The following is a 13,764-nucleotide window of genomic DNA, read 5'->3' on the forward strand; positions in this document are numbered from 1 at the left end:
CTTTTCCCAAAGCTTACCTGGGAGTTGGAGTCTGGGAATCTTTCACTTTGAGTAAAATCACAGAGTCTGATCCTAAAAAAGAAACACAAAAGCATATCATTATTAATAAAATCCTACACAGTTATATACTCTAATGTCTGAAGTCTAAGTTCCCATACTTTGTTATATTCTATTTTCATAAAAATAATGCAGCATAAGGACAAAGGTAGGATGGAAGAGAAAGAGAGGCAGGTCCATTGTCACTCAGCCAGAAATAGGGCTTAGTGAAGAGCTTGCCTCACAAAGAAAGCAGTCGTTCTAAAATACAAATATATATGCCCTTCATCATCTCCTTCCCGCTGTGCCTGATTCCTGTGCTGCTTCTTTCTGTACCTGGGGAACAAGAACAAGCCAAGATTTCTCAAAAGTCTTCAGTTCATGAACTACCATGAGACCAAATAAGGTAAAAGAAGGGAGGGGGAAAGGGAAGGAAGGTAGAAAGACAGGAACGGCTACAGAAGTGGCAGAGGCTAAAAAGTACAAATTCTATCATTTCATCATTTATTTTTGGTGTTGATAAAAGCAGGAACTGTGTCCTTCTAAAGGTTCATGTCCTAATCTAAATAATTAGAACCTCATTTAGATTATTTATTAAATGGTACAAGAAAAGGAATGAAACACTTCAATGTACTATAGTATATTTGTTTCAGTTTAGTTGCATCTAAGCCTTTGTCATACAACGTATGTTTCCGAGGCTAAAGGCTTTTTTTAATGGTAGTTCCCAGTAAATCATTTCACAAAATTTTATAAAGGTTTTCATGAATACATGTAGCTATATAATGATCCCACCAACAATTTTAATCCCCAAGTGAAAATTTTAAGAAAATGAGGAATATCTTTAAAAAAAAAATCAAACAATCTGAGGAAGGAAGGAAGAGCCTTAGAGACTGATCTATCAAAAGATCCCTAACGTGCAACCACTTGACCTAAAACTTGTTTTAAGTTATATACCTAAATACATACTATCATAAATACACACAACACATAACCTTAAAAAGGGAAAAACTATGCAAACAAAATTATCATAGAAAACCTTCATTAACTGGAGTGCTAAGAGTCTGGATATTTTGGTTAGCTGAAAATTAGAAAACTTTTCGTTTCTGAAATTTCCTGCTGACCATTCTAAAATGCATAAGCCTACTATACAGATTTTCAAAGTATTACCTGGTTAAGAACTTTTACTTCAATACTTAATTGATGTTCCAAAACTCTCAGAACTTCAGAGTACTTAATGGTCATTGTAAAGTACTAGAAACACAGAAAGCACTGAAGTAATTGGGCTGACTGTGCTCTGACTCTAGACTCTGCTCAGGAAGTTAATCTTTTAAGTAAAATATATGAAATCATTTGCATCTCCATGTAAGAAAAAAGTAAGTTACTTGCAGGTTTAGTTTATTTGTGGTATGGCTAACTGAATTATATGTATTTAAAGTTTCTCACATGTTAATTAAGTTACATGCACATTACAACCTTGCCTATAATTCACACGGATCCCATAAACAGTTAACTGGCTATTAGGATTGAAAACATAGTTATACAAAACCAATTCTACCTTCTGATTGTGTATTTGAAGCTGGTAAGTTATCTGGCTGATGAAGAAGAGAGTGGCGATGTTGGGGTTGATGGAGAGGATCAGAATCTTTGGATCCAAATGCCACAACATCTGGGGCATAAGACGATAAGGAATACACATTGTGGGACAGTTGTTCCTGGGTAGTTAAAATGCTGGCAGATCCAGATGATGAAGTATCAGAGCCAATGATCTGAGCTGAACAAGAGTTTCCATTTTTAAACAGTGGGTCTTTCAAAGTATTCTTACTGGAACTAAGACATCGAGACCTAGCAAGAGAAGAATATAGTTTCAATATCAAGTAACAAAATGTAGAATAAAATTCACTTGAAATACGTTTCTGTGACTCACAGGTGTAAAGGAAAATGTGTGGTAGGTTTGGCTACAGAAAACTGTTTCCCTGTGACCATCTGTAGCAGCTGTCTGTAAATCTCTCTTTCTTCTTCTTGGACTGTCTACATTAAAAAAAAGAAAAAGAAAGAAATCTTAGACACAGCCAGTAAGGAAAATTTTTTTTTCAAAGCAGCATCTAGACTCGCAGAAGTTCTGCTAAAGTTCGGATAGAGTTCCTCAAGATAATTATGAATTATCATTAGGGATATTCTAGAAAATTATAAGGAGTTAAATGAAATAAATAGTATATTATTTTGGTATAGTATATTTTGGAAAATTATGGGACACATATGTAAATAACAGTGCAGACAGGCTCTAGGATATGAAACCAGAAGGCCAGTAGGCAATCATTTTTGAGTCAACTGATGGAGTCCCAGAAACAAAATATTTGAGGATCTCTCAATTAGGATTCCAACAAACCCAATGATTCCTGACATCTACTAGAAAACCAACAAGGAAGTAACCAGAATGGTAAAAATCAGAGTGGGATACCTTGCTGTTTTCTACTCTATCCAGTTTTTAAGAGTATAGGTATTTTCCAGAGATGGTTTCCAACTCTAATATTTACTCTTCTTCCTAAGCCCCAGTACTGAGTTCATTCATTGACTTGAATACGTACTAAGCACCACTCACTTGAGATACTGCACTGAATAAAAGTTCTGTCCTTGTGGAACTTACATTACAGTTAAAGGGAATGGCAAACAAGACTATTCAGATAGTACGAAAAAATTAAAGATAAGGGAATAGAAAGTGATGGAGGGGAAATAGCAAGAACAAGTAAGACCCCTTTAAAAAGGTGATATTTCAACAGAAACCTGTATCAAGGGAAGAGATAAGTCATAGAAATTTATAAAAGACTATTCCAGGTAGAGGAATAGCAAATGCGAAGGCCCTGAGGCAGGTATGCGCTTGATGTGTTCCAGGAAAAGTGAGGTCAGTGTGAATGAGAAGAGCAGTAAGAAATGAGGTCACTTGGCAGAGAACCAGATTACATATGGATTTGTAACCACAGGAAAGTGTCTATTCTATATTGACCCCCTGAAGCAATGGGCTGCATTCACTAAATAATAGGTACTTTTTTAAAAAATCTTATATACAGTTTAATACAACCACCAATCTTCAAAAAATAACTTGAATACTTTGTACCAGGGATAGTAGCATTCTGCACTATGACATTTCAATATGTGCGTTAGCATTGTATCCAATTATAAATGTTAAAAGCAGAATGAATTAAACAACTATCTATGCAAAGGCAAACAGACACTAAGTTTTTTCTTCTAGATCACTGCTACATAGTAAATTTCAATCACATTGTCACTGCAGTGTTACTGATCTAACAAAATTCACCTTGAACTGTGAAGCATGACAACTCCTTATGGAAAGAGCTTCCTTAAGTTTGAATAGACGAGTAATAAGGTAGAATTCATTGAGCATTTGGCAGAAAGATAGACCCAAGAGAAAAAACAAATTGCACTTTTCTATATGGTGAAAATAAACGTCATTATTTTATCCCTTTTACATTAATACTATATTTAAGATGAGAGCAGTCCTTTTTTCTAGTGTTTGAGAAGAGATGGTCTACAGTATTGGACAGGCACTTCAGTGACAAGCACAAAAAGTGATAACGGTTAGCAGGTATACATCAATATCAATCACCAAATCTGCAGCTTTTGGCTATTGTACTGGGGAGGCCATGAGTATCTAAGAGATAAATTTATAAACTATAATTAAAATAAATGCCTTTTTATTAAAATCTAAATTTGCTATTATAAAGTTTCTTTAAGTAGACAGTCTGAAGAATGAAGCATCATTATAGATTATTAGATTTTAAGAGATTGCCAGCCAACTCCATAGTGATCTATATACAGGAAAGCTGTGTTATCTGGCACTTTAATGATTGAAATTTTTTAACATCCACTAATGTAAATTTTGACCCCACTTTCCAACTACACCAAAAAACCTAATTCATAACCCACAATACAATGGGGTTAACGGTACGTTGTTTTCAGGAGCGGTAAAATGGAGGGAGAGAAGGCAAATCAGAAGAGTAATACCACCTGGGTCATGGAAATTAACTCTTAATTAACCAATAATTTTAGTTCATTTTCACTGTCCTACCAAATTAGATTTTTAAAAAAAAATTTTTTTTTAGTGTTCCATGATTCATTATTTGCATATAACACCCAGTGCTTCCATGCAGTATGTGCCCTCCTTAATACCCATCACCAGCCTATCCCAATCCCCCAGCCCCCTCCCCTCTGAAGCCCTCAGTTTGTTTCCCAGAGTCCACAGTCTCTCGTGGCTCATTCCCCCTTCTGTTTACCACTCCTTCATTCTTTCCTTCCTTCTCCTACCGATCTCCCTGTTATTTCTTATGTTCCATAAATGAGTGAAACCATATGATAATTATTTCTCTGCTTGACTGATTTCACTTAGCATAATCTCCTCCAGTCCCATCCACGTTGCTGCAAATGTTGTGTAATTGTTCTTTCTGACGGCTGAGTAATATTCCATTGTATATATGGACCACATCTTCTTAATTCAGTCATCTGCTGAAGGGCATCTCGGTTCCTTCCACAATTTAGCTATTGTGGACAATGCTGCTATGAACATTGGGGTGCATATGGCCCTTCTCTTCACTACGTCTGTATCTTTGGGGTAAATACCCAGTAGTGGTATCCAAGATCTACAAAGAACTTCTCAAATTCAATACACGAGAAACAAATAATCAAATAAAAAAATGGGCAGAAGATATGAACAGACACTTTTCCAATGAAGACACACAAATGGCTAACAGACACATGAAAAAATGTTTAAAATCATTAGCCATCAGTGAAATTCAAATCAAAACCACATTGAGATACCACCTTATGCCAGTTAGAATGGCAAAAATGGACAAGGCAAGAAACAACAAATGCTGGAGAGGATGTGGAGAAAGGGGATCCCTCTTACACGGTTGTTGGGAATGCAAGTTGGTACAGCCACTTTGGAAAACAGCGCGGAGGTTCCTCAAAAAGTTAAAAATAGAGCTACCCTCTGATCCAAACTAGATTTTAAAAAGCTCTGACTGCATTATCACATCATGGGGAGAAAAATAAAGCAGAGAAATTGGTGTAAGAGGTTACTTTGCATACCAAGGGAATGTAAAAAAATATCTCCATTACATGAAGACTTCACAAGCACACTGACATAGAGAAAAATAAAGCAGAGAAATTGGTGTAAGAGGTTACTTTGCATACCAAGGGAATGTAAAAAAATATCTCCATTACATGAAGACTTCACAAGCACACTGACATAGAAAGGATCTTTGCTTGTGGTACCCTACAGACTTTAACCGTAAAGTTAAAAACACTCCTCTCCTCCCTCACATCAATCACATAGCAAAATGGTTTCTTAGAATAAATTTTTATACTTCTAAATAAAACATGAAGAACCAAAGTGACTCAGCTAAAGTAAATTATGACAAATCTAGGTTAATTCAATGTAAAGAACTAATTTTTAAAAATCAATTAAACACACATAGGTTACCCATTGATCATTTTCCCCAGCTTTTCAAAGAAAAGCCTCTGTCTAAGCCTGAACAACCTCACAGTCATTAGACACCATAAAATGAACAGGAATAGATGTTCTGTATTCCAAATAATTATCTGAGGTCCTTTAAATTCTCATACTTTCAGCTTCAATTTATAGTCTAAAAAAGAAACTATAGAAAAAAGATTAAGAACTTTTCACTGTTCTCCATGGTAATTTAAAGGTCACATAATTTATCTTCTATTTCAGGCAAAGAAATGATAGTCCCAGCAACTCTCAAAAGAACATACATAATATCTGGCCTTACCAAAAGAAAATGCAAAAAGGTAAGTCACTTCAAACTTCAAACACAATTCTTTTTTGGAGCACCTGGTACTATAAAGTAAAAGAAAACATCTTTCTCTGTACGTTACTTATTAAACTGTTTCTACTGAGTAAGCAAATTAGGAAATTAAGAGAAAAGGAAGTAATGATTGGATAATATGTTAAAGTAAAAGAAACTGGCTAATGTTATGTTTTAAACATAATAAAGGACAAAGAAAAGTTTAAAACAGTTTAAAGGTAAATAAGGTGTTGAATTCTATTTTTTTTTAAATGTGGCAGATTCTTGCATTTAGATGCTTCTATTAAGTCTCCATCACAAAACTGAACTGTCTGTAAAATTATAAAAATTTAACAGAGAACACAAAATAAATCTTAGAAAACCAGTAAAACTTTTTGTTATAAATTACTCAAATAACTTCATAAATCTCCCAACTCTGATTCTGTTTAAAGTAAGAGCTTTATACTATATAAATAAATTTCAATTATCAAAAGTGCATAATTCAACAACTTTCTGTTTTTGAGTCCAAAATTCTTGGTTATAACAAAATTGTAAAGTTTGTTTTGTCTTGTTTTCAAAGAATAAAACCACCACTGTCATCTATTAAGGAAGTCAAACATCTTAAAATGTTGCTCAGTATGTTGCAGAGAAGCATGCCTGGAAGCAACTAAGTGGAAAGAAACTATTTGAGTTTTTACTGTTTTACATTTTTTAAATCCCTAGTATTTTCTCTTTCCCAAACAGAAATCCATATCATCTAAACAGTGTTAGTAGTATCGGAGATATTCTGTATCTGTATTGTCCAATATGGTAGCCACTAGCAATATGTGGCTTGAAATGTGGCTAGTGTGACTGAGAAACTAAATTTTTTTTAAATTTTAACTGAATTAATTTAAGTAGCCCATCTGACTAGAGGTTACCCTATTTGATAGTACAGTTCCTTTAATGATGTCCTTGAATCAGCCATCAGTCAAGTGGTGGTCCAGTCACCACTTACATATTTCCAAATTCTTCTTTATGTATTCTCTTTAAACGCCTGTTTTAAGACTGAGCAGTGCAGTGGTAACAACATCATGTTAATTTTATAGATGGCTTTAGATTCCTGAAGGTGATAAATCCAGCAGTAACATTAATACATAATTTTCCTTCGTTAACGTAAGCAACTGCATCTCCCTTGGAGATCCCAATATCTCCATGGAAAATAACTTTTCCTCCACTTTGTAAGCTCCCACCAGTAAATTCTTTATTCCCGGGGGAAAAAAAGTATTATATTTTAATCTAGATTATCCATACTATCCAACACTAAATAAATAATCTGTTGATACTTTGATTTAATAAAGTTTGGTCCAATATTTTGTCTTACTTGTATTATATGGGTGATTCCATTATTTCTGTACTACAAGTGAGTCCCTTTTCATAGCAGAATATAGACCTAAACACAACTAACTGATGCAAAATTTTCTGCATCTCTTGTTGCATGGAATAGATTCAATCCTTGTCATCTTCTTGGCACTGTAGAAGGAAAGTGAACTCCAGCTTCATGTCCTACACTGCGCCAGCCTGTGGCCTGGAGGGTTGAAAATAATCCAGCTGGCCCAAGTCCTCAGGTGGAAGTAGAAGTGACAAGAGGAGGGACTGAGTGGTCCAAAGGACTACTTGCCTAGTGGGTGAATGGCAGGCTTAACAACGAACACAGATAGTCTTAAGGATCCCTGTGATCTCAGCAGCAGCCATGCGAGGTAGGGGAGGGTCGGGAAGCCAATATCCAACCACCATGCTGCTGCTGTCTCCTTCCCCACGAGTCCCTTTGCACCCCGCAGGTTGCCTAGGCTCTAGCAGAAGCACAACCCCAATAATCTAAAAATATTATTTATGTAATAAGTAATACATACATGGTACTAAATTCAGTAGTACAAAAGTGAAAGATAAATCTCACTTTTATAACTGCTCAGCTCTTATCACCAAAGGCAACTGCTGCCAGTTGCTTGTCTACCCTTTCCCTACTACATATGACTTACTAGAGCTCTGCCATCCTCTGCTTAAATATTTCAGATTCAATACAAGCATAAAACCTAACAGAACGTACAGCATTTTTACTAACCACGTCACAAATAATCACGTTTTGCCACTTAAAAGATCTTCATTAACAAATTCTCTAATTATTTAGCACAAAATGCTGTATTCTTGACTCCCCAGTCTGTAAGCTCCAATGGGCTGGAACCACACCACTGTGCTGTATAACAGGAAGCATACCAGACTAGACTCCAGAAGACCTGGGTGGTAGGCTGGCCATTTACTAGCTGTGTGACCTCTGACCTTTATTCTCCTAATGTGTATAAAATGTGGATATTACCTCATCTTTACCTATTTTACAGGATTAAAATGATTCAACATAATAATACATGTGGAAAGCATACTGGAAACTCTATAAGCTACATAAATGTAAGGTATTTTTATTTATTTGTATCTTCATAGCAAGCAGTCCAAAGCCGACTAGATGCATAATAAATATTTAAAAGGTACAAGCACATTCTCTACCACATAAATTACATGCCATATTATATTTACAGAATTGATTTTTTTTCCTTTAGGTTTACCGAATGCATACAACAACCAAAGTATCGACAAAACATCTTTCTTTTGGGGAATATCTATGATCTCAAAGATCTTCTTACTCATAATGAAGGGACATAAGATATTTAGCTGGCTTTTTGATTTTCCTTTTATAATGAGGGGAAAATTGTCCTAATAAGAGATAAGGGCAAGTATTTTATCAAATCCAGAAAGGTTAACAGTCTTAACACAAGAAACATGAGTTGAGGAAAGGTCCAAAAAAGAGAGAACAGAGATAGCTTGATGTATCAGAAGTCATTTAGAAAATACTGAAAATTAAGTCTACTGCTCAACAAGAATAGAAAACAGTAAGAGAAATGAGGAAGTCCTGCTAAAGTCTCTCTTTAATTCCTTTAGCATAATGACAGCACTCAAAAAATTTAGAAAGAAAAAGCACAGGAAGGATTAAGTAAATGGAATGGTTAATAAACATCTAAATCAGAAGGAACAAATGGCTAAGTACAGGGAAAGATTCTAACCTTTAGCAGCCTTTGTTGCAGGTTTTCCTTACCTCTTCTGCTGTACTAACATGTCGCCTCTGAGTTTTCTTGGGGCTCAAAAGGTTTCGACGACATGAACCACTCCAAGATGGACTTGGAACAGGCTTAATAGGAAAAGACTTTTCATACGCAGACACATGGCAGTGATGGTTTGACTTTCCCGTAAAAGTGTTTGATAATCCACTAAAAAAACAAAACAAACAAAAAAACCCCCAGAGTTTGTAAGAAAAGAACAGCAAGAAAATCGAACCTACTTTCAAGAATTAATAAAAACCACCAAAATGTCAACAAAACCAACACCAATGGGTAGAATGAGAGATGTACCATTTGAGGTAAATATACAAGAAATGATACATGGGTTGCTGCATCAGTTTCTCCTAAAAAGTCCTATTTGCCATACTACATAATTATCAAACTAAAGTTGTATTTCTTAGCTTTACCGTTCTTTTGGTCAGGAACCAAAGACCTGTGCAGTATGACAAGTATATGAAGTTAGACTTCTTCACAAAACTTGGGTCTGAGGGATCTAACATATGCTTTCCATTTACTCGCTGTAGCCTCCTCCCACAAGTCCTTTGGAGGGAATTATTTTTAAGATTAAATATGCAAAGATGGATAAAGCTGAAGCCTCTCAATGAAGCTTTTAAACTGAATTTTTAAATTTCCTAGAAAAACCAACAGATGGCTCCCTTCCTTCATTACAAACAACCAGAAGGCTTTCTCCTAAGCCACCTCACTCTGTCAATGCTTCTGGCCTATTTAACTCCTCAGAAGGAGAATGTTGTTTTTGTTTCTTTAAACTTCAAATAATGGGGAAAAAAAACTGGCAGGAAAAATACTTTTGTTAACTTAAAACCCAGTCTTATCTCTAAGACTAGATTAATAATTTAAAGTTCTTTCTATGTGGTCTTTTTCATCTGTTACTGCCCAGCAAGTATGAGCTACTACTTGCTCTCAGCATACTGAATTTTCTCTTTTCCTTTCTTTTTTTTTTTTTTTGCTGAGGATGCAGAATAAGAGCTACACAGCCGACTAAGCTGAATTCAATGAAATCAACTTTTTAAATCAGTACATTTGATCTCGATCCAAATGAAATCAGACTAGGTATAAAGAAAATCAAAAAGCACTCATATTTTCTCTCAAAGGGGAAAAAAAAAGAAAAAGAGAGAGACAAATTAAGAAACAGACTCTTAATTATACAGAACAAACTAATGGTTGCCAGAGAAGAGGTGGAGGTGGGAGAGACAGGTGATGGGGATTAAGGAGTGCACTTGCTGTAATGAGCACTGGGGTAGATGTGTGGAAGTGTCCAATCACTATATTGTACATCTGAAATTAATATAACACTGTATGTTTACTGGAATTAAAATACAAACTTAAAGAAATCACTTACATGCTCTCTCTCTAACTCTTCAAATTACAAATTTCTATATGTGTCAGAGAGGGGAAAGAAACAAGGAATCAGAATTTCAGGAACAGGCTTATTTCCTTAGGATGGGTGGATGCTGCTATAAAAAGAAGGCAAGGGCAGTGTAATTTGTCTGGTGAAGATATAATGAATTCCCCACAATTCCTTTTGCTTTGATGCTTCCTAGAGTGTGTGTGTGTTTAATGCAAAAGACTTTCTTCTAAACAAAAAACAGTGGGGAGGCCATCTTGCAATGCCAGAAAGGAAGGATGCTACCTACAATTAAAGAGGTTGGGCCAGACACAGCAGTGAGCTTGAAGGAACTCCCAGTGGCCAAAGCTGTGAGAATGTGAACATTAAAAGAATAATGATTGTAGCGGACTGAATTTGGAATGACACTAAAAAAGAACAGAAAAATTCATCTGAACCACAAGAAGTTGCTATTAAAAAAAAAAAAACAAATCTACTTTGAAAATTGGTAATGAAAAAGAAAGATCTAATCCTATGTTTTGCCTTTCCAGTAAGTAATGTATTTNGGGGAGGCCATCTTGCAATGCCAGAAAGGAAGGATGCTACCTACAATTAAAGAGGTTGGGCCAGACACAGCAGTGAGCTTGAAGGAACTCCCAGTGGCCAAAGCTGTGAGAATGTGAACATTAAAAGAATAATGATTGTAGCGGACTGAATTTGGAATGACACTAAAAAAGAACAGAAAAATTCATCTGAACCACAAGAAGTTGCTATTAAAAAAAAAAAAACAAATCTACTTTGAAAATTGGTAATGAAAAAGAAAGATCTAATCCTATGTTTTGCCTTTCCAGTAAGTAATGTATTTCAAGGTACCAAACAACCCTACCTAATGAGGAAAAAAAGCTCCCCTTCATAGCAGAATGACAATAAGTACAGAAGAAATGGTAGCACTGGGAAAGTACTATTTCATTAACTCTTAATAAAACTATTATCAGGTCAAAGAAGGTTAAAAGGCACAAACTTCAAGATACAAAATAAGTAAGTCCTGGGGATGACTGGACAATATGGTGACTCTAACTAATAATACTGTATTGCATATTTATAAGTTGTTAAGAGAGTAGGTCTTAAAAGTTCTCAACACAAGAAAAAACTATTTTGTAACTATGTATGGTGATAGATGTTAACTAGACTTACTGTGATCATTTTGCAATATATAACAAATGTTGAATCGTTATGTTATATACTCAAAATTAATATAATGTTGTATGTCAATTTCACCTCAATTTAAAAAAATTATCAGGTAAGGATTATCAATTGATATGAATAACTACTAGGCTGATGTGAAATTGGTCACTGATATAATGCCAATGTAACACCATTTAGGCTACATTCTAGTCATCACAAGGGGGAAAAACCTAACTGTACAAAAGGACCAGATTGTTATCTCCCGAATCCAGAGGTCAATCCAGTGTCACTAATGAGGAGGACCAGATTTGTAGGTTTTCTAATGTGATAAAACAGAACCAGCTTTTATTCAAGACAAAAATCTAGTTTACAAAAAAAATACAGAGGACAGATGACAAAATAATACTATAAGGAAGAAACCTGTCAAATCCAAAAGGTGGAACATTATGCAGAAAAAAATCATGTCATAAGAAAAAGGGGCTGTTCTAGATTGTAAGAGACTTAAGGGTAATAATCACCACATTGAAAAAAATCCATGTAAATGCAGAGAAAAATATCTGAAAAGATATGTACCAGGATATTACAGAGGTGATTTCTCACTGGTGGAAACATGATGTTTTTACTTTTTATTTTTACCTATCTGTATTTTCTGATTTTTTACAAAGCACATGTATTTATTTCTATAATGTTATTTAAAAAAATAACAGTACGGCCTTACTGAGTAAAAAAAGCAACTTGCCAAATGATACATACAGAAAATCTTAAATGAAAACAAAATAGCATTATACATTTCATAGTATACATAGCATGTATCTCATGCTACATATGAATTAAAAAAAAAAAAAAACAAGCATAGGGAAAGGTTTGGAAGGAAACACACCAAGCGGAAGGGAATAGGATTGTGAGGAATGGTCAAGGATCTTTAGCTTTATTGGCAATGTTTTAATTTTTACAATGTGAATGCATTAATGAATTCTTGTGTGATTTAAAAATATATGAAGAAGAGGGGAAGATCAGCCCTGGGAGTACTGACACATGTTCCAGAGTCCATGTGCTAATAATCATAAAATAAACCCATCTCGTTGGTTTCTATTAACACCAGAAGGCTTAGCCTTGCCTAAACAGGAAATTAAATGATCCCACATTCCTAAAATCCATCACCAGAGTAAAATTTAAGAAGTTATAAATAATATTTTAAAAAAGAAATATTTTACTAATAAAGTTCCTGAGGGAAGGTTTCTAAGCCAAACTTCATTTGTCTTTAATGACCAGTATAAGCTTGGTGAGGGAAAAGGTAGCACTTATGAAATTGGGCTAAAAAGGAAAAAGTTCTTTGTAACTCTATTTTCTAAGAGAAATAGTTTAGGTCTAGTTGATTAAAGCCATGAGGTGCAGAACTTCTTTGGTTTAAGCCAGGTCTCTGCTCATGTGAAAGCCTATAAAATATACTGATTTTTTTGCTACTGAAGCTGTAGAAATTGAATGATTTCTACTTTAAGATTCATAATAGCCATATTAATCCCAAAATATTCACATACACCAAAATCTCCCTCAAAACTCTCCTCTAAATGAGAAATTTTGGCTGTCACCAAAACTCAGCACCAAGTAAATTAAAAGTTGAAGGTTTAAAATGGATATTTCCATATTTTCACAGATTAAAGTTCAGAAACGGTGTTACTCCTTTAAAACGCCAATGTTGAGCTGCTCCCCACAAACCAGGGGCAGCAGCTCTTTCTGCCTGACGGTTCTGTCCCCGTGCTTTAATAAAACCACCTTTTTGTACCCAATACATACATACATACACACATACATAGCCAACGTCAACAACTATCTTATGGTCATTTTCTCTTGTATCAGAGGAAAGGCTTGTGAAGTAGGAGACCAGAATACCTACCTTGAGGTCTTTCGGGTTTCGAGGTAAAGGCTTCGGCTGTTTCTTGATTTTTGTAAAGTTGAACCTGATGCTGGAGTGGAATTTCTCCACTGGCCATTTGCACTCTGGCCAAAGGTTCTTAAATCTCCTGAGCCAAGAAAACTGTCTGAGGAAGGGTTGTCTAAAAGAATAAAAGTTTGAATAATTAGACAAATACCTACAGTCGTAGTTTTCCATATGACTGCAACCATGTCCAACATTGTATTCCAAAGTAACGTGGTAAAGCACCATGTCTCTCATGAAGAAAGATCCCAGTCTCAACTGCCAGTAAAGTCTGCAGTAAGGGAACTTCTACAAACT

At 35.2% G+C, this 13,764-nt stretch overlaps 1 protein-coding gene across 6 annotated transcripts in view; it reads right to left on the minus strand.

The window, feature by feature from the left end:
- SENP1 (SUMO specific peptidase 1) overlaps window positions 1–13,764 on the minus strand; it is a 61,432-nt gene that overhangs the window by 34,517 nt on the left and 13,151 nt on the right. For all 6 annotated transcript variants that reach the window (XM_034644720.1, XM_034644722.1, XM_034644723.1 and 3 more), the window contains 5 exons: window positions 13,426–13,585; window positions 8,980–9,151; window positions 1,961–2,064; window positions 1,592–1,878; window positions 18–72 (listed from right to left, as the gene is read on the minus strand). In XM_034644720.1, the coding sequence (XP_034500611.1) occupies window positions 18–72; window positions 1,592–1,878; window positions 1,961–2,064; window positions 8,980–9,151; window positions 13,426–13,585 (778 nt within the window). The remainder of the gene's footprint in view (window positions 1–17; window positions 73–1,591; window positions 1,879–1,960; window positions 2,065–8,979; window positions 9,152–13,425; window positions 13,586–13,764) is intronic.

This window comes from Ailuropoda melanoleuca, chromosome 16, assembly GCF_002007445.2.
Source record: "Ailuropoda melanoleuca isolate Jingjing chromosome 16, ASM200744v2, whole genome shotgun sequence".
Taxonomy (NCBI): Eukaryota; Metazoa; Chordata; class Mammalia; order Carnivora; family Ursidae; genus Ailuropoda; species Ailuropoda melanoleuca.